This window comes from Xenopus laevis, chromosome 1L (genome assembly GCF_017654675.1).
Source record: "Xenopus laevis strain J_2021 chromosome 1L, Xenopus_laevis_v10.1, whole genome shotgun sequence".
Lineage (NCBI taxonomy): Eukaryota > Metazoa > Chordata > Amphibia > Anura > Pipidae > Xenopus > Xenopus laevis.
In genome coordinates, this window is record NC_054371.1 from 44,177,870 (window position 1) to 44,205,409 (window position 27,540).

The following is a 27,540-nucleotide window of genomic DNA, read 5'->3' on the forward strand; positions in this document are numbered from 1 at the left end:
CATTATTTATTTTTTACTGTTTTTCCAAAATCTAAGTGTAAAGTTGAATGTCCCTGTCTCTGGTGTTTGAGTCTGGCAGCTCAATAATTCAGGTGCAGACTCTAAACTGTTACAATTTTGCAACATTTAGTTGATACATTTCTCAGCAGCATCTCTGGAGCATTAGTAACTATTGTATCAAGTCTAACAGCTGCCTGTAATGAAACCCAGAGATTCTGCTCAGCAGGGACAAAAATAAGAAATGTATCAACTAAATGTATCAATTTAGAACAGTTTACAGCAGGGGTCAGCAACCTTTACTATCAAAAGAGCCATTTTGCCCCTTCTTCCACTAAAGAAAAAGTCTGGAGCCGCAAAACATAACCCAGCTTATAAACTTTTAAAAGTTTTTTAATTTTAACTGTTACAACAACAGAATACAACAAACAGAAGTGAAGTGTGTATATGTAGGCCTACTTTGAAATGAATTAAACACTTTTAACATTTAATGTGACTTCTGTTTCTGAAGCTCCATGCTGATCTTCCTTCTCTTGTCTTGAGTGTGTGACCGCAGTAAGGACCATGATGAATCATCTTGCTGTGGCTTGGTCTTGCCTATCACTCCTGTGACGTCTATAAAGCCCTCGCACCTGCTGATGGCTTCCTGAGTGTGCGACTGCGGTAAGATAACCGTTCGCTTACTCGCACACTCAAGAAGCCGCCAGCAGGTGAAGACCAGAAGACCGAGCCGCAGCAAGCAGGATGAAGAGCCGCATGAGGCTCCGGAGCCTCGGGTTGCTTCCCCTGGTTTACAGGGTCAGCGACCCTTCCCCCCACAAGAGCTGCTTCAGAAGGTGAAAAAAGACACTTGACACTTCAATATTAGAAAATAGAAAGTCATTGGAAAAATTCATTATTTCTGGAGATCTATGTGAAAACAACTAGTTGTTTGAAGGTGAACCACCCCTTCAACATTTGACACCCCCAAGTGGTAAATGACTTTCCTTCTCCTTTAAAGCACAATCAATGAATATCATATAGCAATAATGTTTGGAAAAGTTCAAATGCACTGCAGGCTAGATGCTTTGATTCAGAACTACACTTAGGTGCATCCAACCAAAATCATTATTAAGCTTCTCCATCCAGAAAATGGTATAGCCATCTTACAGTGTGAGTAGGGATGGGCGAATTTGACCCATTTAGTTTCGGCAAAAATTTGCCGCCAGCTAAATGTCGCAGACACCCATTTAAGTCTATGGGCTTAAAAATGTTTTGCCGCGCGACTACATTTTTTTGATGTGTGTCTTTTTTTTTTTTTTAACGCACGACACCATACAAGTCTATGGGCGTCATTTCCGCTGTGAAATAAGGCAAAAAATGTGCCCATCCCTAAGTGTGAGTACACCAATAAGGAAATGCCTTTTTTTTTCAGTCAAAATACACTTATTATTTTTACCTTTTTACAAATAATGGCAGCCTTTTTTTACTATCTGCAATTAATTGAGGGGGAACTGTATTGTGGCACAGTATTCTATGCAAGGGCAGTCTTCCTTAACATAATATTATATTCAAAAACAGTATCATCATATTTCTGCACTGCTTAATGCTCTATATTTATCTGCTAGGTACAGTACCATATGTTTCATTAGATGCATTTGGGCTTTAACTGCCTTTCATCCATTTCCAGCAGAGGATGTTGAATGCGGCTGACCATATGGTGTGCTGTGGGTTGTCCCAGGAATATATATAGTAATATATGCTAAATTAAAACTATTATTAAACTCCTTAATCAAAGCAAAAGCAGCTGGAGCCATTTATTAGGAAGATTAAGTTCATTCTGTAGGTTTTCACAGTATGAAATATTATGCTGTAAGGTATTTGGTTGATTGGAAGTGAATAGGTTATACAGGAATGGGACCTGTTATCCATAATGCTCTGCAGCTTGGGTTTTCGGGATAACTTTCTGGTAATTTGCACCTTCATACCTTAAGTCTACTAGAAAATCATATAAACATTAAATAAAAAAACAGGCTGATTGTGCTTCCAATAAGGAATAATGATATATTAGGTTGGATCAAGTTCAAGCTACTGTTTTATTATTACAGAGAAAAGGGAAATCATTTTTAAAAATTTGGATTATTGGGATAAACTGGGGTGTATGGTAGACAGCCTTCACGTAATTCAGAGCTTTCTGGATAACTGGTTTCTGGGTAATGGCTCCCATACCTGTATTCATTTGCACACAAGTATTAAAGGACCTGTAAAGCCCAAACATGAATTATCTTTAAAAAAGCAGCCGTGTTACTAAAAGTCTGCTGGTGTGTTACATTTACCTCTGTGTGCTTTCTTGTAGCAGCTCTGTTGATCCGTTTCCTCTGATAGTGTAGAGTAGGAGAAGCGTTTTTCCCAGCATGCCTATCTTCCCATTGCGACTCACGACCTGGATCATGCGCAGTTCCTCTCTGTAGTACTGCTGAGCATGCGCTGAGCGTTGATGACGCGCAGGGTCAAGTGAAGAGGGGAAAAAAAATTGGCGCATGCGCAGTGTGGGGCAGCTGCGGGGGAAGTGACGTCGGCGCTTCTAAAATGGCGCCGGCTAACGCATGAAGAAAGGTAGAGCTTGCGAGGCAGATTACTAAGTAATGGATGGCAATGCAGAAGCGGAAATATAGCGGTTCAGGAGGCACATGTGGGGTAAACATTTTGAATACATTACCATGTCAAACCTTTCCTTCTCCTTTAATTGTGAAATATGATTACCAGTAGTATTCTAAAACCTGTTTACTTCTATTAAGAGGAAAATGGGGCACAACATTTTTTTTTAATTTCAACGAATTATTTCTCACTCGCATAGTTTTCCCTTTTTACTATTACAGGTTGATTAGGTTGGCAAGCACTTCCTAAGGCACGGCTGTGCAACATGAGCTCCCTGGTGAGCTGAACATTGTGACAGCTCTGCCTTAGGAAGACATATATGGGGGAGCAAGGTTGTTTTGGGGTGCCCCTGTTTTTCTCATTTAAAATCAAAATGATTTTTCCTATTTTCAGTTTGTTGCTGGTATGAATAATGTTTTATTATTATACTTTTTGTCTTTACAGTGACCATGGAGAACATTGGTGAGAAAAGTAAGTTATGCTCTTTTCTCTGTTATTATGTTAAAAATGTCACTTGTGCTTAAAACAGTTTTGTTGCCTATGAGCGGTATTTTTCGTATGGCATCCTGCTCAGTCTGTACTGGATATGGTTTGACTACCAGTAACTGATCCAACTGATACTTATCCTCTCTAGCGTTACATAGTATTTCAGCTGGAGGAGCCCTAGCGTTGCAAACTGTAGCATTTACACTGCCCACCACCGCACATAAACGTTTTTGGCATTTTTTGTTTCCATTTTTAGTTTCCAACCTGAAAATGCTCTAGTGCTTGTTTTCTGGACCAGTACTTTTCTGGTACGGTCTACTGTTTGCCACTGCTGGCACCTTCAGTAAGGATGGTGTGAGATGTTTCTCTGCTAATGATGGAGGGTTATCACATTGAGTGACAAGAGCATAAGACTACGGCAAATAACTTCTAGCAAGTTTAATAATGTTTGCATTGACTTTTACAGCTTATTTAATACATGGCACAGGCATGCTTTATAAGACTGCTCAAATGTTGTGTGGATTATTGTGGAGTTTTAGACATAGCAGGGGGCCAGTACAGTACATTGTATTTCTATTTGTGTAGTAAGCAAAATTACATCTGCATTAAACTGTCACATCACCCATTTTGTTAGAGGTTAATGGTCTATTCACAGTCCTCTTTGCCTGCACCTTATGCTAAAGCACTGGTTTTGCTTACTTTGCTGCCTAAAGTACAACATACAGGAGCACTGGAATAAACACTGCCTTGAAGACGCCTTCAACTCCAGGGCTCCCTTTAAATGGTGCCCCTGCCCACGCAGCTGTTTTAGTGTGAAGCACATTGCACTTGGTGTTCCTCAATGAGCCCTACAGTGTATCACCTACACAGTATACTTTGAAATCATCAGCAAGAGTATTTAACAGCCTAAGATTCATTTTGGAGCTGAGCACAGTGTTTGCAATTTTTTTTTTCATACACAAATTTTTTATTCACAATGCAACATTTTTCCCTACAATTTCAGCATCATTGGAGCCACACGCTGAGTTGCCTTTGCTGTAGTTGTACATGATGGGCCATTAGTTACCTTGCCTAGTGAATCAGACAATTGTGGCATTTTCAGAGTGGAAATGGAGGAGCACATTTATGTCATGGGCCCTTTAACAAAACATATTTTGTACTTTCCCTCAGTCTCCAGCTTTAGAAGTAGCAAAATAAAGGCAGAATGGTGTCCAATTTAAAACCCAAATCTATTTTTCAATTTTTCTTCTGAGGGAGAGGGAGACTCATTTAGGAGAAGCCTTTCTTCTGTACCTCTAATGAGAGACGTTCTGGTATGTTTCACTGATAATAACTCAATTTAGCATGTAGGAATATAAATCAAAAAATGCCTCTAAATGTGTCCTTGAGAGATTTCATTTTACCTTCCCCTAATATTCAAATTAGATCTGTCTAAAAGCATGTACTGGGAATTCTATTTAATCCATTCCCAGAACGGGAGGCAGCTTAATGCAGGATGCACCACAAGTCATTTGTTGTGTTTGTAATTCATCAGTCGGAGACAACAAAGATCTGTCATTTATGTCTTGTTTATTGACAGAAATGTGTAAATAATCAACACTGATCCAGTTGATCCTGAACACCTAAAATACGAGATTTTGCAGGAAGGATTGGACTATTATTTGATGACTTGTGAAAAATGTTCCTGCTTTGTATTTGAATAATCACTGCCTTAGCATCAATAATAATCTAAATTGGGCATGTGCAACCCTGAATCGAGATCGGGGAAGCCCAATTATTCCTAAGCACTAACCCCAATATGTAATTAAAGGCACTATATTTTCCCAGGAGCAGTAACCCATAGCAACCAATAAGATGTTTGCTTTTAAACAGGTGACCATTAAATGCTATCTGCTGATTGGTTGCTATGGGTTACTTCTACTGGGCAAATTTAGTGGCTTTTATTAAATAACCCCCTAAAAGTCTTATCGTGGAAATGTTCATGTATGGAGGATGCACTCTGCATAATGTGTGTCCGGTTTGCCAGTCTTAAAGGATTTTATAGTATTTTTTAAAGGGGGACACCCCATTGGTTTTTGGGACATATGAGATCGTATTTATGTACCTTTAATAAATATTGTGTATTACGGTTAGGTTAGGTTACAGATAGAGGAGAACTTGGTGTATCAGTCATTTATTGTGTGCACATTTAATTACACACTTAGGGGCACATTTACTAAGCTCGAGTGAAGGATTCAAAGTAAAAAAACTTCGAATTTCAAAGTATTTTTTTGGGTACTTCGACCATCGACTACTACTACGACCTTTGACTACGACTTCGATTAGAACGTTTCGAACTAAAAATTGATCGACTATTCGACCATTTGATAGTCGAAGTACTGTCTCTTTAAAAAATACTTTGACTACATACTTCGGCAGTTTAAACCTACTAAGGTACAATGTTAGCCTATGGGGACCTTCCCCATCAGTTTTTTTTCTAAGGTTTTTTTGATTGAAGAAAAATCCTTCGATCGATCGATTAAAATCCTTCGAATCGTTTGATTGGAAGGATTTCATCGTTCGATCGAACGATTTTTCCTTCGACCGATCGTAGGATTTGTGGTAAATCCTTTGTATTCGAATTTGTAGGATTTTACTTCAAGGGTCGAATTCATGGGTTTATTAACCCTCGATATTCGACCCTTAGTAAATGTGCCCCTTGGTGTTGGCTGTAGTTTCTGTTATTGTCAGCATCTAACGCACATGTTCTTGTCAGTTTCACATCATCTTGATAAGGAAGAGAAAGCATTGCTGGAGAATGTGATTCCTTAGAAATCGTAAAACAATAATTGGAATCTTTGTTTGAGTCACTGCCTAATAATTATAGAGTGAAGATGCAGGAAAGGAAAACCACACATTTAAGCAAAATGCATTTTCTCGTTGCTTATCCTTCTAGCTTAGACTTTGTTGCTAGTCTCAGTGTGTGTTACAGGACATGTAAACCCCCCCCAAAAAATGAATCAGTGAACAGCCTCTTTGATGCCACTCATGTTTTTAAAAAATTAATGGTAAGGCTGCAGCATCACCTTAATCACTTAGGATTCCTTCTCCTCCTTTAACCCACTAAACACCCTCCTGGGATTTGATTTAGCTGTTGGCTTCTGAGCATGCTCTCAACCCAGGTTACTAAACACACCCTCCAGTCTACCAGTCAATGAAGAGATGGCATTGCTGGTTCCCATAGAATCTCTCCTCTAGCTGTCTGGTCCTATTTTATTCTCCTTACCTCCTCTCCTGAGCTCAGATTAACCCTTAAAGTGTTTAGTCGAAGCAGGACTTTTTATCAAATTAAGTTCTGCCTGTCTAAACCTGCATTCTTCACTGCATGAACTGTACAGCGCACATGTGATGTTTGCATATGTAAATGTCACTAATGATGCTTCAGAAGGTGAAAGCCACCAGGTGAAAGCTCCTATTTGTTTTAGGAAAATCTGACAGGGTAAATACAGTACAAATGACATGGGGTGGGGAAGATGTGCCCAATTTATATACATGGTAGGAGAATGTAGTGTTTACATGTTCTTAAAGAGGTCATACCCAACATGAATCCAATAAATGCTCGTACAAATACAAGGACATAATGTCCAAATTAGAGAAGTTCAATTTTACAAAACCTCGCGTGATTCTGGGTTTTCTTTAAAAAAATGCAAATTTTTCGGGGTTTATTATACCCCGAAGCTGGAAATAGCTTGAATCCGAAAATACTCCAGCTGCAACCTGTGGGGGTCATGTATAAGTCAATTGCAGAGGACCCTTGACCCATCTGAAGATGTTAACCTTCATGATGTTCTGTTTTTTGTTCGGTGGGCTTTGAGTTTTTGGGTTTTTAACCCTAAATTCACTGATTCGAGTTTTTTCTTAAATCAGAAATTATTCAAGTTGTAAGTTCATTGGAGTTGTAAAAAACTTCACAAACTTCTAAAACTTTTGATAAATCCCTTTAATGTCAACTTATTGGTTTTTCAGAAAAAGAGAAAAAAATATTTTTCTTCTCCTTTTCAGATGAATTCCTGCTCAAAGCTTGAGTCATAAGTATTACTAGGGTAGCCCATTCTCATTATGCCAGGACCATCGCCCAGTACTTTCCTCTACTTAATTTTTGCCAATAGTATCCAAATAGTCTAGTTTTGGATATAGATCAGGGAGGCCATTGTTGTAGCCAGTAGGCTACAATCCCATTCATGAGTAGCTAAGTCATCATTCAATATCTATCTGCCAGCTTTAGACAAATACAGAGGTTTGCATTTTTGTAAGTGGTAGAAGGGACAGATGCTTAATTACCTAGAATAACACATCCTATTCTGGGTACTAGAATCCATGTGTACAGGGTGCTACTGCATTTTATGTAAAACATGAATAGACAAACTCCTGGTTAAAAAAATGGTTTGTCACTTTAATTACATGTTCTCTGTGGATGTACAAGTAATGGTTATAAGCCACCAAAGACATGGCTCTCATCTCTGCTCATGGCAGAAAGCACTAGTGGGAAACCAGTTAAAAGAAAACTATACCCCCCAAACAATGTAGGTCTCTATAAAAAAGATATTTCATAAAACAGCTCATATGTAAAACCCTGCTTCATGTAAATAAACCATTTTCATAATAATATACTTTTCTAGCAGTATGTGCCATTGGGTAATCATAAATAGAAAATTGCCATTTTAAAAAATAAGGGCCGCCCCCTGTGATCATACGATTTACTGTGTACACAAACATAAAAAAACAAACCATACTTGTTAGGTCACATGAGCCAATTAACAGACAGAGTTGTGTCTTTTGCTTCCTCACTTCTTCCTGTTACAGTTAGTGTTGTAGTATTTCTGGTCAGGTGATCTCTGAGGCAGCACAGATAGAGTCACGAAATGGTGGTTCAAGGCAAGAGATATAAAAGGGCAAGATTTACTTAAATATATAGACCAATTTGGTAAGATTCTTTAATATGCCACTTAATATGATGTAAACTGTCTGTTGCTTAAGTGTTCATTTTTGGGGGTATAGTTTTCCTTTAATGTGACTCACGTGGGTGTAAACAGTAAGTGTGCCATATTGTCTTAATACATTTCACTAAGAGATAATTTCTACCATTTTCCCAACTTTTATGTTTTGTACACATTCACCAGCCATTTTATTTGTTTAACTTTTTTGTGCAAAGTTTACTGCAGGTACTAATCATGAGTGTCTGTATTTAATTATCAGGTACAAGCATAACGTAACATGTCCTGTCCAGCATTTCCTATTTATATGACTGCGCAAGAGACTTGATGCAGTGAAGCGTTCAATGAATTAATAATGATAGGATTTGCATGACATTTACCATATTCACAGAGAAGACAGTAACAATATTTCTGCAGAATTCTCTCCATTATTCATACAAGGACTCCGTAGGCAATTTCTGAATTAAGCTCATGAATAGTTTAAGCATTTTTGTTTTTGCTTTTTAATCTGGACAGCAGAATATTTATGTGTTCTTTTGTTACTGGAGCACACCTCTCTGATCTTATGCACAATTTCTAATATTGTTTTTGTTAACCCTCACAGTTCATAGATGTATCCCTATTGCACTACAGGTATGGGATCTGTTATCTAGAAATCCGTTATCCAGAAAGCTCAGATTTACAGGAAGGCCTTCTCCCATACATTTGATTTTAATCAAATAATACACCTTTTAAAAAAAAGTATTTCCCTTTTCTTTGTAATAATAAAAAAGATCATTCTACTTGATCCAAACTAAGATATAATTAATTCTTATCGGAGGCAAAACAATTCTATTGGGTTTATTTGGGGGTACATTTACTATGGGTCGAATATCGAGGGTAACATTGGTGCTCGGTAGGTTTTAGGTGGCGAAGTAGGTGGTCGAAGTTTTTTTCAAAGAGACAGTACTTTGACTATCGAATGGTCGAATAGTGGAATGATTTTTATTTCGAATCGTTCGATTCGAAGTCGTAGTCGAAGTAGCCAATTCGATGGTTGAAGTACCCCAAAAAAAACTTCGAAATTCAAAGTTTTTTTCCTTCTAATCCTTCACTCGAGCTAAGTAAATGTGCCCCTAAATGTCTTAAATTTTTTTTATAGTAGACTTAAGGTATGGAGATACAAATAACTGAAAGACCACTTATCGGGGAAACCCCAGGTCCTAGGTATTCTGGATAACAGGTCCCAAACCTGTACAACCAAACAATTAACTTCAGTTTCTACAGCAACATGTTTCCATTTCATCTGTTTCGTTATATAACCGCATGATGGTATGTTCTGTTGAATTGAGTTCCTGCTGGATACATACATTGTAATAAACCAGAGATTTAAGAATGTGTATATATATATATATATATATATATATATATATATATATATATATATATATATATATATATATATATATATATATATATATGTGTGTGTGCTTTTAAGGTTAGGTATGGGTCAACTATGTAGAGTTTTTGCATTGCCCTACATAAAAGAACACAGAACACCCATATTAAACAGATAAACTGTGTTACTGTTTACATGAGATCCATTAACAGTTTTTCTAGTTTAGTTTAAAAGAGGACAATGCAGTTGAAAGACCAACTGCATGGCCACTGGCAAGCTAAGAAATGGCTTAAAGGTGTTGTCAAATGTAATTCTGCTGTGCCGGGTAATTTGACAGGCAAAGAGTTAAAGCAATGAATAAAATAAGTAGTGTGAAGACATGTAATTGTATGTATTCTTATTCCTTTTCAGTTTTGTGCCTGATAGCCTATCACTTCTTCCTCCTTCTCTTTGTGTGGTCCTACTGGAAGACCATTTTTACATTACCTATGAATCCCGCTAAAGAAGTAAGTGGAACCTTTGATGAGTGAAAACATCAGGGCTGGGGAGGTACACGTTCCTTTTGTGAAACATCATTTTGGGTATCAGGGATTGAGAGAAAATGAGCCTAGGGTTGCCACCTGGCTGGTATTTTACCGGCCTGGTACAAATGATGTTTGATGCCAATGTTATTAATAGGAAAAAAAGGCAAGAATATAGGAAGGCCGGATTTTTTTCCAGAAAAGGTGGCAACCCTAAGTGATGCCTGAGCATAATGTTAGATTCTGTAGACTTTATAATATAAAGAAATATTCGCCCGAATACTGAACCGAAGTGGGGGTGGGAAGGGGAAAACATTTTTTTACTTCCTCGTTTTGTTACAAAAAGTCACGCGATTTCCCGCCCGCCCCTAATTTGTATTTGCTAATTAGGATTCTGTTCGGCCGGGCAAAAGGATTTGGCCGAATCCTGCTGAAAAAGGCCCAATCCCGAACCGAATCCTGGAAATGGGGCGATAAAATCCCTCTTAAATATATTAGATAATCTTAATCAACCAGGCAAGTGATCCTGCTGAAAGTCAACCCACTGCCAATGTCCACAACAAGCCACAGTACTGTACTCACACAGGAATATGTATATATGTGTAGCTGTATTTACAGTATTTACACCAAGTAGAAATCTCAAACATATTATGTGGTGATCTGCTACTGATTTAAACCTCAAGCTTTGAATGGAGTTTAATAATTCAAAATGTAAAAGGAACCCTTGCCGCAACAAACAAACCATCAGATTATAGCAGAAAGCATGGGTTAATGTCTGATTAGAATTGCATTCTGCTCTGTAATTAAAATTACTCAGCATTCAAAATGCTATAAGGATAGTACTTTTGGCTATAAATAGTGGTAGGGTGAAATATGATTATTTTTGAGCTAAAATCGAGTGCACTTCCTGGTTATCCGGCGAGCTAAATACTGTTGGAGGGTACTGGAGGGTATTTTTTTAATTAATGGATAACATCGGAATGGCAGAATTGTTCTCTGAGAACTGAATTTAGAACTGAAGTTCAGTACAGGTATGGGATCCATTATCCAGAAAGCTCTGAATTACAGAAATGCTGTCTCCCATAGACCTAATTTTATCCAAATAATCATTTTTAAAAATGATTTTTCTCTGTAATAATAAAACCAATATATAATGAATAAGTATTGGAGGCAAAACCAGCCTATTGCACTTATTTAATGTTTACATGATTTTCTAGTAGATCTAAGGTATGAAGATCCAAATTACAGAAAGGCCTGTTATGTGTGAAATCCCTGTCCCAAACATTCTGGATATAATACATGAAACCTACAATCAGCCCTGATTTTAGATTCTATTCAGTATGGTCCTGCAGTAGTTGTTGGGGAACAGGTTTCTCGGGTTGTCCCGAAGTGATGAATGTCATTGTAATGACTCCCAGGGGAATGTAATGAAGGGGAGCTTAACTCATGTGTATGCTCATATGATTGTGTTATTCTGGCACATTTGTCAGGGGGTGTTTGTTCAGCTGTAAAATCAATAATGAAGCATATAAACTGGCATGAGCTGGCACATTTAATGAAAGGGCTTGTGAGGCAGCTTAACATCTAGAGGGGGCTTAATGCATTTTAATGCTGCCTGCATCTCTTAATGCTGCCTAATCCTACAGTATACAATAAAGTATAATTATATAATGCTTTTATCAAATTAAATACAAGCCAGCTTTATTGTAACTTTTTTACTGTCATTTGTAAAGGGGCAGATGTATCAAGGGTCGAATATCGAGGGTTAATTAACCCTCGATATTCGACTGCTGAATTAAAATCCTTCGACTTCGAATATCGAAGTCAAAGGATTTTGCGCAATTCGTTCGATCGACGATCGCGGGAATAATCGTTCAATCGAACGATTAAATCCTTCAAATCGAACGATTCAAAGGATTTTAATCCATCGATCGACGGATAATCCTTAGATCAGAAAATTGTTAGCAAGCCTATGGGGACCTTCCCCATAGGCTAACATTGGCCTCGGTAGGTTTTAGGTGGCGAACTAGGGGGTCGAAGGAATTTTTAAAGAGACAGTACTTCGATTATCGAATAGTCGAACGATTTTTAGTTCGAATCGTTCGATTCGAAGGTCATAGTCGAAGTAGCCAAAAAAAACATTTGAAATTCGAACTATTTTTCCTCTATTCCTTCACTGGAACTTAGTGAATGGGCCCCTAAATGTCTAATGTTATGTGTCTTAATGCTCTTAATATATTGACAATAGATTGCAGAGGATCTCTTTGTCTGACAACCCTGTGCTCCATCCCGACCTATTTGCCATGCAGGTGCTGTGCCTTTGTTTTTATTGACAAAGTTGTTAATGCTGAGCACATATGGGTTTTTTTCGTAGAGACTGAGTGATTTATAGCTAAACTATATAATTGTCTGTGATGCTTGTTAAATCAACAGTTTTGACAAACTTGCACCAAAGTTGAGCAGGCAAAACTAAAAAAAGAAATAGGCCAAACAGTGCCATGAGGCACCCTAAACTAGGGATGCACCGAATCCAGGATTCGGTTCGGTATTTGGCCATTTTCAGCAGTATTTGGATTCGGCCGAATCCTTGTGTCTGGCGAACCGAATCCTTAAAATTATGTGACTTTTCATCACAAAACAAAGAGCGCGGCTCTTGTTTTTCCTTCCCCCTCAATGATTTGCATATGCAAATTAGGGTTCGGTTTCAGTTCAGTATTCGGCTGAATCTTTCACAAAGGATTCGGGGGCTTTGGCCGAATCCAATATAGTGGATTCGGTGCATCCCTACCCTAAACTGATGACTTTGTGCCCCCAAATGATCCAATCATTGGTTCTGCCATTCCGTCAAATAAATGCAGTTTGGCTGCGGTATCCCACTGATTTCCCTTTAGAATTAGCTGGCTTTGCATGCAGGCTGAGGGATAAATTAGGGATCTTGATTGCTAAAAGGGACATTGCATATTATATAGCAGATGATATGTCTTGCAAACTGCCAACCTCTCAAGTATTATGCAATGAATTATAAAGTAACATATAAAAAGAAATGTCAGTGATTAATTGTGTCAGATCAATCACTCTCATAATATATGATTAAATGTTTTCAACAATACTTAAAAACAGTCTAAGAAGCATTGTTCTGCCACAGACCCAAAAATACTTCTAAAGAAAGACCGTTGCCAAGCAGGCTTGCTCATATTGTATTTAAAGAAGATGAAGCCAGTTGAATGGAATAAACGTCTAGCAACGCGGAAGCGGCATTAAATATTTACTCTGCCTGCTAAATGGAAATTGGATGCCTGAAAAGGAAACCTCAGAGCTTCCAACTCTTCACTGTGTTGGCTCAGTGTGCCAGCAAAAATACAAACGTTACTATCCATATGCCATCCTGCATGAAATTCATTACCCTCAAGATCCTTTTTATACGTTTCAATTCAAATGCTGATTTGGAAAATCAATTAAATTCATTGCATGAAATGTATTACCCTCAAGATCCTTTTTATACCTTCCAATAGCAAAATGTATGTCGATATGAAAAATCAATTTTGAAGAAGAAAACAAAAACCACTTGGGAATGCAGTCAAATAAATACATTGACTCGATTTAGGATGAGTAAAAACTATGTTTTGTATGTCATACCTCCCAGCTGTCCCCTTTTTCTGAGGGAATTTTGACAGCTCAGCCCGCAGTCCCGGGTTTTTAAAATGAAATCTCCTGAGTTTCAGTTTGATTTGCACTGACACCAGAAAACAATACTAAGAGGCTTTTTGGCAGAAAACCCAGAACACTTAGCTCCTGTAGTTCGCTACATTTATAACAATTTAAGATAAGCCAAGATACAATTGTTACTATTTAAGATAAGCAGGTCTCTTGGGAGAACTGAGACTAGCAGCTTAAAAGGCAATTCACTTTCATTAGCAAAACTGTTATAACACATAAAACATGACCCTTAAACCCTTAGAAATGTGTTCAACCTTTCATAACCTGCCAAATTTTGTAAAATAGACATGGTACTTAGGGAATGTGGCCATAAATGGGCATGACCAAACAATAGCCACGCTGCGGCATATATTTTTGTCCCTCTTTATATTTTAAAAATGTTGGGAGGTATGATAATGTTAAGTTTTTAGTTTGGGCCTTATGTATCATTCTTCTTGAAGGGGAGGTTCAAAGACCTGGAGCCTATAAAAAGAGGTTGGAATAGGGGAAATACTTCTTTGGTCGAACAGAACATCTTGGTTGCAGACACCAGGAGCCCAGAAGAAAAGAGCTTCCCCTAACATGGCATGGTTGCTGTAGAATGTCTATTGTCTTGCTAGTGGCAGTTTAGTTATTGCTCCCTTCAGAAATGAGAACCAGTTAGTCCCCAATTTTAGCCTACAAGGGCGACTCTGCCATAAAGCTGCATTCATGCAATGCAAGTTGGTCTAGGCATGGGTGAGAACACCTAATTGTGAAAGAACTTTAACTCTGTGTGGGTGCTGCAAAGGCTGTACCAGTGCTCCATGACTGTGGAGTGTTACCATTAAAGCTAAATGTTTGGTTCTCTGCAAAGTGTGTGCAACTCATTGTAAAAACAGTAAATGCTTGAACTCTTAAAGGAGAACTAAACCCTTGTCCCCCTCCACTGCCCCCTTCCAAGCTCCCTCCTCGCAGAATGTATTCTTCTCAGAAGTCTCCCTGTCTGCTGAACTGCTATAAATCTGAGTTGCGCAGTGGAGTTCAATGTGGCCATTTTCTGTCTGTCTTCTGATCCTCTTCTGTCGTTGTGGCACAGATCTTGTGGGAGCATGAGCAGTATAAGCCGATTAAGGCCTAAATAAAACTTGCTCCTCCAAGATCCATGTCACTGCTCTACAGAAGAGGATCAGAAGCAGATAGAACAGTGGCGGAACTACCGGGGGAGCAGGGGGTGCGAGCGGGCCAGGGCCCGCACCCCCTCAGGGCCCCCCGGCAGTCCGCTCGCCACTAAACTGCAGTCTGAAAAATTGCATACGGAGGGGGGCGGGGGCCCGGCTGCGCGTCACGCACCAGGGCCCGCCCCCCTCTAGTTACGTTACTGAGATAGAAGATGGTGCCTTTGAACTCCACTTCACTACAGACAGACTTATGAAATGAATACATGCTGTGGGGAGGGAGCTTGGAGGGGGGCAATGGAGGGAGTGGTGGAGGAGGCAAGGGTTTCGTTTTTCTTTAAGTGAGTGTTACACACTGGGGCAATGCAGTGGTTTGTCACTGATTTCTAGATGGTGAAAAAAAATCATCTATTATTAATTCCAGTAGAAAAAGTCTGGATTTGCAGTTGCACTTGTAGGGATTGTTGCTTGAGAATGCCAACGTCAGTGATTGTGTGTCAATTGTCAGACCCTTGAGTGCACCTGCAAGTCCAAGAAATTGCCATTGAAATGAAAGAGCGACATGTTCCCAGCCCTACTGAACTGGGTGCAAAACACATTGGGGCTCATTTGTAGACATTGGGCAAATATGCACCTGGGCAGTAACTCATAGCAACCAATCAAAGTTGTTATTTCCTTGTTCAACCTGCAGCTGGCTGAGAAAAATAGTCATTGATTGGTTGCTTTGGTTTACTGCATATGTGCAAATTTGCCCAGTGATATTTCTTATTGAATCACATCCAGTGTGCCATTGCCCTTAAAGACAATAGCAAAGTACTTCCTGTAGAGTTGGCCATTTTCTTGTCAGGGTGAGACATAGCAATCATAACACCTGAACTTTCTTTTTTAGCTATCTTTTATGATGTTGTAGTTATCAGAGGTGCATTATGAGCAGTAAGATAATAAAAGCCATAGTCACCAAGTATAAAAGCCACTTGAGTGCAAGTAAATGTAATCAAAGCTATGAAAATGCCCTTATACTCCAACATGGCATTACCTGGTACTTGGCTTCCCAAATTTTCCTTCCTAATAATACCTGAATTTACACTGCCTAACCATGTTTATTATGACGAGAGCTTAATTTTATTAGGGTTTATTTCACAGGGACACAAAATTGCTTTTCATTGAATACTTTCATGCTTTAATAAGGAAATAGTCACCCCTATATTAGCTTATAATTTATGTTGTTTTAGTTTCATCTGTCATATTCAGACAAAGAACTCCTGGAGAGGGAGCCAAGGGGGGAATCCCAGCAAGATGTTTTGAGAAGGATGGCCAAGGACCTCCCTGTCTACACCAGGACAATGTCAGGAGGTAGGTCTCATTAATTGTTATTTTTAAGACCTGGAAGTGACCAAATAAAAGCAAACTATAGCTCTCCACAGGTTTGTGAACAAAGCTCAGCAGTATAAAAATACAGCAGTTTTGTGGTATTGTTTTTAGCCAAAGCCTGAGCACCATGCAGCATTAAAGGGGTTGTTCACCTTTACATGAACGTTTAGTATGATGTAGAGCAGTGGTCCCAAACCAGTAGCTCGTGAGCAACATGTTGCTCCCCAACCCCTTGAATGTTGCTCCCAGTGGCCTCAAAGCAGGAGCTTATTTTTGAATTCCAGGTTTGGAGGTAAGTTTTGGTTGCTTAAAAACCAGGTGTACTGTCAAACAGAGCCTCAATGTAGGTTGACAATCCACATAGGGGCTAATAAATGGCCAATCACAGCCCTTATTTGGCACCCAAGATCATTTTTCATGTTAGTGTTGCTCCCCAACTCCTTTTACTTCTAAATTTTGCTCACGGGTTCAAAAGGTTGGGGATCCCTGATGTAGAGAGTGATATTCTGAGACAATTTGCAATTAGTTTTACTGTTTATTATTTGTGTTTTTTAAGTTATTTAGCGTTTTATTTAGCAATTTCAGCAATCTGGTTGCTAGGGTCCAAATTAACTAGCAACCATGTACTGATTTAAATAACAGACAGGAATATGAATAGGAGAGGGTCTGAATAGAAAGGGGAACTCCACCCGATTACAACTGAAGCTTTTTGAAAAGTAGACATAATTTCAAGCAAAATACATCAGTTAAACAATATGCAGCCTTTATATGATTTTTAATGTAATAATATGGTTATTATGTTACATAAGCCTGGCCCCTGTTATCCTGCTGATCTGGCTGACTACTGTGAGATGCAAAAAAAAAATGTAACAGTAGTCAGCTGTCCTCAGCCTGCATCCTCCAAATCCCATAATTCCCTGCACACGTGATGTCAATAAGGTAAGGAATGTCACACTCAATGCATTGTGGGTTATGTAGTTCCTGTATGCTCTCTGTAAGACATGGAGAAGTTGTTACAATATGTAACATCAATGGTTTAGTCCCTCCTCTCCTGATGGAGTTTCCAGTGATGCAGAAAGAGAACTGTTTTGCAGCTGGATTTCAGCATATAAAATGTTATTTATTCATACTTTTTAAAGGAACAAATTACAGTGAAAGGTATATTAGGGGTAAATATGGGGCTCTTTAACAAATTTTGGTTCAGAAACTGGATTTCCCCTTTAAGTTACTTAAATGCACACTTTTCCCCAATGTGGGTTCTACTGTCCTGGTACCTAATTTATGATTAATGTTTATTCAAATGATTCTTTAAGCTTGAGAAATCTAATGGATCCATATTATCCTAGGGCAGCTGCTGATAAGATGTAATTTATTATCCAGACTGAGATGATTTATATCAAGATACTGAACAAAGAAAATAAACATTTACTCACCACCTATAATTTTCTCTTCTCAGCCATCAGATACTGTGACAGATGCCAGCTTGTGAAGCCTGACCGCTGTCATCACTGCTCCGTCTGTGATAAGTACGGGCTCATTTTCCTCTGATCACTGGTTCAAGATTAGATGCAGGGGTTGGTGACACACTGTCAGGATCTGCCTGTATAAATCATGTTTTTGTTTGGCAGTGACACATATTGACAGTTAAGCTCAGCTCTTCTCAAATGTTTACAGCCGTAAATTTGAACGAAAGCCAGAAAAGGCAGAATGAACCACAAAGCTGATCTGTGTTTCTGTCCAAGAATATCGATATACTGCACGCAAAGAAAACTAGTTATTTCTCACATACACAATACTTTGCATTGTCTGAAAGGTAAAAAATATATACACACTTTCAAAGACCCATACAGGCCATCTGCTAGTATACAATGGCTGCACCATCGTAGGTGAACATGTAACAGCTGTCTCCTAGCACTGAGTCAGATGTTATTTTTAATGGTATGTATCACTGTTCTGTTCCCTTTTTGGATAGCATAACTAATCCTGAAGAGATGACACCCCTAGCGTCACTCACAGTACAGACAGTACCAGCCTTTATTCTGAGTTGTAATAATAAAACTTTGTTAGTGAAATGTATTAAGAAACACTTTAGACTGTTGTCCAAGATGTTGAAGTCTCTGGTGCTAATGCTGTAATGTTATTAGATCATTTAAAGGGTTTGTAAAGCCAAAAATACAATGTTGTGTAATGGAAGGAAATGCCATTCTAAGAAACTTTCCATACTTATGCATTGATTAACATTTTTGAAAGTTTTTTAAGGTAATTTGTAAAAGTAATTACTATTAGAATCGGTACCTGGATTGTAGACCCATGAAGAAGCATGCAAAGCGAATAGGAGAAAAGCTGGCTACTGCTACACTGCCATTCAAAAGTCAGAACCAGCAGTGTAGGAAAGGACAGAGACAAAATCTTCAATAGCAATTACAGATCCAGCCACATGTATGTTGCAAAATTATCTTTGGGCGATTTTTTTTGTGTGTGTGTGCGCTTATAACCCATTTAAAACGAGTGCACCGAATCCAAGATTTGGTTCGGGTTTCGGAAAGGATTTGACCTTTTTCAACAGGATTCGGCCAAATCCTTCAGCCTGGCTGAACCCAGTGCAAATCCTAGTTTGCATATGCAAATTAGGGGCAGGGAGGGAAATCGTGTGACTTTTTAAGCACAAAACAAGGAAGTAAATAATGTTTTCCCTTCCCACCCCTAATTTGCATATGCAGATTCGGAAAAGGTTCGGTATTCAGCCAAATCTTTTGCGAATGATTTGGGGGTTTGGCCAAATCCAAAATAGTGGCTTTGGTGCATCCCTATTTAAAACCCATTTGTTTTTTTCCATGTGCACCTTGTATTGTACATGTAGGACAGACATACATGGTGTGCACAGTTAATATTTGTATTTTTTGCATCACCATTGTATCAACTTTCTCTCTAATTAGGGATACACCACAGCAGCTTTACGTCATTGTTCCTCCCTGTATGTTAGGGATCTGTGCTGTACTAGAGACAGATGTAGCCATGGGTAACTGGCCAGGAACACATTTGGCCAATGTTTATAAATTACCCCATTTATTTGAAATTCGTTAAAAGGTAGACTTGTAGATTATGTGCGGGAGGGTATAATTGTAAGGAAACCCTTTGTGCAGTGGCAGTTAATTTTTCATTACTAATTATGTTTTTGGTCTGTTTAGGTGTATTCTGAAAATGGACCATCATTGCCCTTGGTAAGCACCATTTTTTTTCTTGCTTGTAAACCCAGTATACTTTTGTTCATTACTCAATAGAAATCTGATACTGAGATGGTCCGTTGATGCTCTCTGTGCTATTGTTAACCTAGGAAGTTCTGTGTCAGTACCTAGATATACATGTTTGACACTGTGTGCACATTACAGAATATCCACTACTGTTTGTTGCAGACCAGTGATCCCCTACAGGAGGCTCATGAGTAAAACTTGTTGCTCACCAATTCCTTGGATTTTGCTCCCAGCGGTGCTTATTTCTGAATTTTTGACTTGGAGGCACCTTTTGGTTGCATAAAAAACCGGTGTACTGACAAACAGGGTCTACCAAACAGCCAATCACAGCCCCATCCCTAAGAACTTTTTTTTATGCTTGTGTTGCTTCCCATTCTTTTTACATTTGAATGTGGTTCACAACCAAAAAAGGTTGGGGACCCTTGTGGTAGAGGGTTAGCAATGTATCCCAAATTTTCTCAACATACTTTTTATTAGTAAATCTCTGTTGTTTTTTGACTATGAAGACTTCCATTCATCCAGGTCATGGTATATCTAGTATAAGTAGATACTCCCGAGTTTTTTCCCCAGTCCGACACCGGCTCACCCTCCCAACTGTAAAACAGGCCCAGTCCTAGGCTGATGGCAAATCCTTACAGAGATTTCATAGAATGGGCCTGTGGTTTCCCTTGTCTAGTCATTTACTTGCCCTGCACATAGCGAAAGACATATCTGTTTTGCTTGGATACTGACCATATACATGAATAAATTCATTATTGAATGTCCTTTTTTTAAATGCCTTATATGTTTCACCATATGCTATATTATTTCCTATGTGTTTAATGAAGAAGGTCTACCTACTTTGCTTTGGTACCCTGTACACTGCTTGGAGAGTCTCACCAAATCTTGCCATACCTTCCACTGGCACATAATTTATTACCTTTGTAACTAATGTCTATTAAGGCTTCTACTATATTAAGGGTATGTTCATCTTATTTAGTGTGTGTGTATATTTTTTTTCCATTTAGTAGAATATGTTATACTTCATGTTCAGGGTTTGAATGTAATAATATCAAGATCGTACACGTCATACAAATAGCGTGTTAGGGACCATAAAAACGCCTTAAATGTCTACATCCAAATCGCAGGCCTTTGGTTGGACAGCCCTGCTCTGTTTCATTGTCTCTGCGATCAATTCATTTTTTTAGCAAATTTTCCCAAATCTTCCCAAAGCATCTCTGTAGTTTTGCTTCCACTCCACAATGCACAAAATCATAATAATAGATAATTAGCAGCAATTCTTTCTGTGCCTCTGTGCCTATTTTTAGGAAGTTAAATCTGTTTCTGGGAGCACCTATTTTGAGCAGCTTATGCATGTCTCATAGGAATTCAAGGACTATGTTGCTGGTTGTATTTCAGGCAGTGTTATTGGCGCCAGGGCAAATTGATTACGAAAGGCAAATTTGTAGGCTATAAAAAATGCAAGGTGAGGATTGAACATTAAATTTGATCTTTTTTAAGAAATGTATAAAACATCCCCCAAAGACCAGTTTTATTGCTTATGTTTTCTTTTTGTATTTGAGAGGTGGGTTTTGTATGAATGATTTTGTCTCACTAATGCTATGCACTTTTTTTTCCATAGGGTGAATAATTGTGTCGGATTCTCCAACTATAAGTTTTTTCTGCTCTTCTTGGCGTATTCTCTGCTCTACTGCCTTTTTATCGTTGCCACAGATTTACAGTACTTCATAAAATTTTGGACGGTAAGTTCTGAATGTAAAAGTCTGAAGGATAACATTTTAATTAGTCTATTTCTAAGACATTGTTTCATAGATTAGAAATTAATAGAAAACAATCAAATGGTTTTGCCTCAGTTCTAGTAGCCAAATTATCTGATTAGAATATCATTCGGTTAATCTAAGATATGGACATGCACCAACTATTCCTCTCCCTTTATTAGGATTTCCCAAAACAATTATATGGACACCTGACCTCAACCCAAATTGAAACACTGGTGTAAGCCAAGCCTTGTCACCCAAACTTGGTGCCCAATGGACGCAAATTCCACCAACAATGTTTCAATCTCATGTGAAAAGTCTTATTAGAAGACAAGAGGGTAAAGGCTGTTTTAGCAGCAAAGAAAGGACCAACTTCATACTAATACCCTTGATTTTGCAATGAAATGTGGGACAGGCAGGTGCCCATATCCTTCTGTTCACATAGTGCTGCTTTGAAGGAATTACTTAATAAACTTATAACAAATCTGAAATGAAGGCAGACATTGCTTTAAATTTGCCGTGTACATTTAACTCGGCCATGTGTTCAGTACAGTACAACTGAAAACTATATTTCTTGCTGCCTGTATAATTTGCATACTGTATATTAAAATCAATTAATTATTGAGATTCTCTGTGCCAGCCTATACCTGAGAAAGAGCTATTTGCTAGCGTTGTGTGGGCAACCTAGATACATATTAAATCTACATACTAATTAGCTGGTAATTAAGATGCATTCAGCATTTATGCATAGAAATCTTTGTAGTCTTTAGCCTTCAGCTGCGTCTAATTTAGTTGCTAATTCACTGTGCTAATATAACTACCGTATATACTCGAGTATAAGCCGATCCGAGTATAAGCCGAGGTACCTAATTTTACCTACGAAAACTGGTAAAACTTATTGACTCTAGTATAAGCCTAGACACAACTACAGCCCTGTCTACCAGCAGCGCACCTTCCGCCAAAGAGACTCCCCCAGCGATCGACCGGACTTCTTTGCAAAGTTGATGGTGACAGAGAATTGTGCAGAGAGTGCTGTGTGTCATAAAACCATCACTGATCTTTTGTATAACCAACAGATGGCGCTGTGTGATATTGCCATCACTGTTAATCCTTTATTCAACCAACAGATGGTGCTGTGTGATATTGCAGTTACTGTTATTCTTTCATATAACCAACAGATGGCGCTGTGTGATATTGCAGTCACTGTTATTCTTTGATACAACCAACAGATGGTGCTGTGTGATATTGCAGTTACTGTTATTCTTTGATATAACCAACAGATGGCGCTGTGTGATATTGCAGTCACTGTTATTCTTTGATATAACCAACAGATGGCGCTGTGTGATATTGCAGTCACTGTTATTCTTTTATACAACCAACAGAGGGTGCTGTGTGATATTGCAGTCACTGTTATTCTTTGATACAACCAACAGAGGGCGCTGTGTGATATTGCAGTCACTGTTATTCTTTGATACAACCAACAGATGGCGCTGTGTGATATTGCAGTCACTGTTATTCTTTGATATAACCAACAGAGGGCGCACTGTTATTCTTTCATAAAACCAACAGAGGGCATTGTGGGATATTGCAGTCTCTCCCCAAGTGAACTGTTGGTATAGGAATGATTAAAAGTGACTGCAATCTCAGCTACTGCCCGCTGACCCGAGTATAAGCCGAGGTAGACTTTTTCAGCACATTTTGGATGCTGAAAAACTCGGCTTATACTCGAGTATATACGGTATTAGTTGTGTAAAGGAGAGTAAGGCTAATTGCAAATGTTCAAAAACACTCATGCATAGAGTATCTACGTGTTACTTGCTGGATAATTTTGTAATTAGTAGTTTGGGGGGAGGGGAATCAGCCTGTTGAAATCTGCATGACTGCGGATTTCAGCAGACTGATTTTGGCCCCCTCTAGCCCTAGCCTGAATAGCTTTCTAGTTGCAAGGGTCAGTAACCCCCCATTGCCAGAGAATAAATTAGCTGTATCTTTACTGTTATTATTAATAACATGTATTTTTATAGTGTCAACATATGTTGTCCCTTTTCATTCAGTCCTTCCCCTATCCATCTTGCAGTTTGCCATTCACTGGCCCTAGCAATCAGCAGTCTAGATTCCAAAGTGAAAAGCTACAAAAAAAATCCTCATATTTTGTTTAAATAATGCCAGCAAATTACACAGCACTTTGCATACGTGTATAACAAACAAGGATCTTACAAACATTTAACAAACAAGGCTTAAGAGAGTAAGAATAGGCTTAGAAGTCTGTGAAAAACTATCATTGGCATTGGAGAGAACACGTTAGAAACTATTTATAACATTGAGCAGGCACTAGATTGATTATTTATTAGACTCCATTTAGATAGATCACTAACTGCATCCTTTCTGCCTCTACTAATTTTTATTAGATTCCTATAAATAAACCTGCCTATACTCTATTGTAAGAATTATAGAGCTAAATATTTAATGGACAACTAGGAACCCTTTTGCTGACTCTGTATTTAAATGAACTTATAAAACACCTGGTGCTGGTCATGTCTTCCTAATCATCAGGCCATTTTTATGGCTCTTACTGACGAGCGGTTGTAGCTGCGCTCCCCTGCGTTCTGTTTTTCTTCGTTCAGCCACAGGGGACAGCAGAAATAGACGCATTGCGTTTTTTCCAATGGGGCTGTACTCACACAGGAGTGTGTAGGCGCCGAACGCAGGTTGAGAAGCAACATGCTGCATTTTTCCTGCCTTCGGCGCCTACACGCGCCTGTGTGAGTACAGCCCCATTGGAAAAACGTAATGCGTCTATTCCTGCGCTCCCCTGCGGCTGAACGCAGAAAAACAGAACGCAGGGGAGCGCAGCTACAATCGCTCGTCAGTAAGTGCCCTTAGTGATATGCTGAGACAGTAGCTGGCCTTGATCATTACAAACACAACATTTTCTGTAATTGTCACCCTGACCCAGAAATGCTGGATGCAAAAAGTTGTGACATCTAATTAGAACACTTAAATTTAACATTTCTAAAATTGGCATTTCATTGCTCAGCGTCTTTCCTTCTTCCAGCTCTGAGGTTTAAAAGGTCAGATGATAATTTAATTTTACTCTGCCCTTTATGTCTGACGCCTTCTCCTTATTCCTCCAACAGAACGGCCTGCCCGACACACAGGCTAAATTCCACATCATGTTTTTATTTTTTGCTGCTGCCATGTTCTCCGTGAGCCTCTCCTCTCTTTTTGGCTATCATTGTTGGCTTGTATGCAAGAATAGGTCTACATTAGGTAAGTCCTGCATGAAACAGAATTAAAATTGCTGGTACTTTGCATTAGCAGTATTTTGGCTGTAATTTATTAACTGTTGTGGTCTATATAGTTCATAACACATTGTAGTGGGGCGCAGTGTGGTTTGTGTGTGGAATATTTTTCCTGTCTCTATAGATCAGTGGTCCCCAACCAGTGGATCACAAGCAACATTTTGCTCGCCAACTCCTTGGATGTTGCTCCCAGAGGCCTCACAGCAGGTGCTTATTCTTGAATTCCATGCAAGGAGGCAAGTTTTGGTTGCATAAAACCAGATGTACTGCCAAACAGAGCCTCCTGTAAGATGCCAGTCCTCATAGGGGCTACCAATAAGCCAATCACAGCACTTATTTTGCACTACCCATGATCATTTTGCATGCTTGTGTTTTGCCCAACTCTTTTTACATTTGAATGTGGCTCATGGGTGAAAAATGTTGAGGACCCCCCTCTAGAGATACCAATGAGCTAATACTAATACTTTCAGATAATCTCTGCACTGGCTCTTGCAGATCCACAGGATTATAATTCCTGGAAAATGACTCTTTACCTTTATATATCCATTACTGTTTACGAAGAGCAATTTATGAAGAGTAGTGGGGATAAAGCATCCTCAAATTTTAATGTTTTGGCATGTCACATTAAAAGTACAGGATTGGGATTAGTTAATGGAGTATTAAAGAAGTGTTACAGACCATATACAGTAGATGGGAAGAGGGGTGTTATAGACCTTTTAGAACATCACCATTTTATAATATTGTAAAATGACTGCTGAGTCTGCAAAAAACCTTGGATAATATTATTCCTATTTAGCCTATAGCTGATCCAGAGAAAGTCAAAAATCCGATCTGAAAGCATTTCAAATATGTCTGGAAAGATCTGTTCTAGCTTTAAATGGGTGGTTAAGTTAAAAAAAGGGGGGTTTAAGTTAACATACTAAAAATTTACTTAAAGGGCCAGTAACAGCAATTTTTTTTTTAAAAAAAAAAAATGTGTTGGTATAGAACGGAAAAAAAACACAAGGACAAATGAAACTTTTAAATAGCTAAGTCTTTATTGAGAAATAACTTACTCAGCTTGCGCTCCTCTTCAGAAATCGATCGATTGATCTATCGTGCGGCGCTCGATTTCTGCGCCCTGCCTTCCTTATAGGAGATAGCCAGGGAGGAGAAATCGAGTGCCGCACGATGGATAGTTCCCCTGTCACCTTTGCTGAAGTGGAGTTTTCGGTAAGTTATTTCTTAATAAAGACTTTGTGATTTGAAAGTTTCATTTGTCTTAGTGGTTTTTTTTTTTTCCGTTCTATACTAACGATTTTTTTTTTTTTAAATGGATGTTACTGATCCTTTAAAGGTGTACCACCCCTGTTAAACTAGAACAGACCCTTTCAGACATATTTGAAATGCTTTCAGATGTGATCTTTGACTTTCTATGGATCAGAGAAAAACAAATGCTCTGTAAGACTACACATAAACTAAACAGAGGAATTCCAGTAACCATGCATTATGTTGGTGAACATTATTCAGCCCTTTACTAGCAATACACACAGAAATACAAATGTGTGTTATTGTCTCTGTGACCTCAGGAGCTAATTTTCTAATGAATATTCTTTCAAAATACACTGACATAGGCATCTTTGAGAAAATATTTATCATTCAATCATAGTAAAATATAAATAAAGCTCATTAGATATTGATTATAAGCCCAGGCACGATTTATGTTAATGCACTAGGACTCAGTAGTATACACCATGGTAATCTCTCGTTTTATGATTGCTGGGTTGAGAAAAATTGAATTCTTAAAAAGAAAAAAATAGATTTTGTGAGTGAATTGTTTGTCAAAATGTACAGAATATACCAAGATACAAACACAGGGTATTCACATGTCTTGTGCTACACACATAAATGAGAGACTGATCCCATCTGAAGGCAAATGCTCTGTAAGGCTACAAATGTATTGTTATTGCTACTTTTTATTACTCCCCTTTCTATTCAGGCCTCTCCTATTCATATTCCAGTCTCCTATTCAGATCAGTGCATGGTTGCTAGGATAATTTAGACCCTAGAAACCAGCTGAAACTACAAAGAGAGCTGCTGAATAAAAAGCTGAATAACTCAACAAGCGCAAATGAAAAAATGAAAACCATTGGAAATTGTCTCAGAATATCACTCTCTATATCATACTAAAAGATAACTCAAAGATGAGCAACCCATTTAAAGGACAAGGAAAGTTAAACTAAAGAAGTAGCTAGAAATGTTGTACATTATAATTTGGCCTTCTGTACCAGCCCAAGGCAACCACAGTCCTTTAGCAGTAAAGATCTGTGTCTCCAAAGATGCCCCAGTAGCTCCCCATCTTCTTTTCTGCTGATTCACTGCACATGCTCTGTGCTGCTGTCGCTTACCGAGCTTAGGGTCCCACTCACAATATACAGTATATACAGAATAGAAAAGTCACTATATACCGCTGATTAGTACTTAATACAAATAATTACTAGATGTCAAGAAACCAGTGCAATTAGCATCAGAATTGAATGCTTATATTACAGGTCAACCTCATATTCTGCTTGATAATTAGTGACGACCCCTAAGCTTAACTTCTCAACAGCTGCTCAGAGCCCACTGAGTATGTGAGTGTCTCAGACACTTTCCAAGATGGTGACCCCCTGTGACAAGTTTGAAGTCCTGGATCATTGCTGCTATTGACAAGCTGAAACTTTAGGCTGGTGCAATAAGTTCAGTTTATAAAATATGACATTTTTAGTCCTATTCATTTTTAGGGTTTCCAGTGCTATCTATGCAGTGTGAGGCATGCGTATAGCCTCTATTTCCAGAAGGTTTTCTATTGCATTAGAAAGGCCTGGGGGGGGTTTCAGGCACTTGAAAACAAGAAGAAATAGTAGCTGCACATGCATAGACTCCCAACCAGAGCCACGCTGTAGCATACAATGAAACTGAGCATCAATCTTTATGTAGCTTGGATGATAATGCTATGTATTGATGCATATGTAATTTTGGGGTGACAAGAGCCT

At 38.6% G+C, this 27,540-nt stretch overlaps 1 protein-coding gene across 2 annotated transcripts in view; it reads left to right on the forward strand.

The window, feature by feature from the left end:
• The window catches only part of zdhhc2.L (zinc finger DHHC-type containing 2 L homeolog), a 60,373-nt gene that overhangs the window by 20,940 nt on the left and 11,893 nt on the right, over positions 1 to 27,540 (forward strand). For both annotated transcript variants that reach the window (XM_018244652.2, NM_001091582.1), the window contains 7 exon segments: positions 3,079 to 3,105; positions 9,883 to 9,977; positions 16,078 to 16,198; positions 17,673 to 17,742; positions 19,405 to 19,437; positions 21,089 to 21,209; positions 24,362 to 24,494. In XM_018244652.2, the coding sequence (XP_018100141.1) occupies positions 3,079 to 3,105; positions 9,883 to 9,977; positions 16,078 to 16,198; positions 17,673 to 17,742; positions 19,405 to 19,437; positions 21,089 to 21,209; positions 24,362 to 24,494 (600 nt within the window).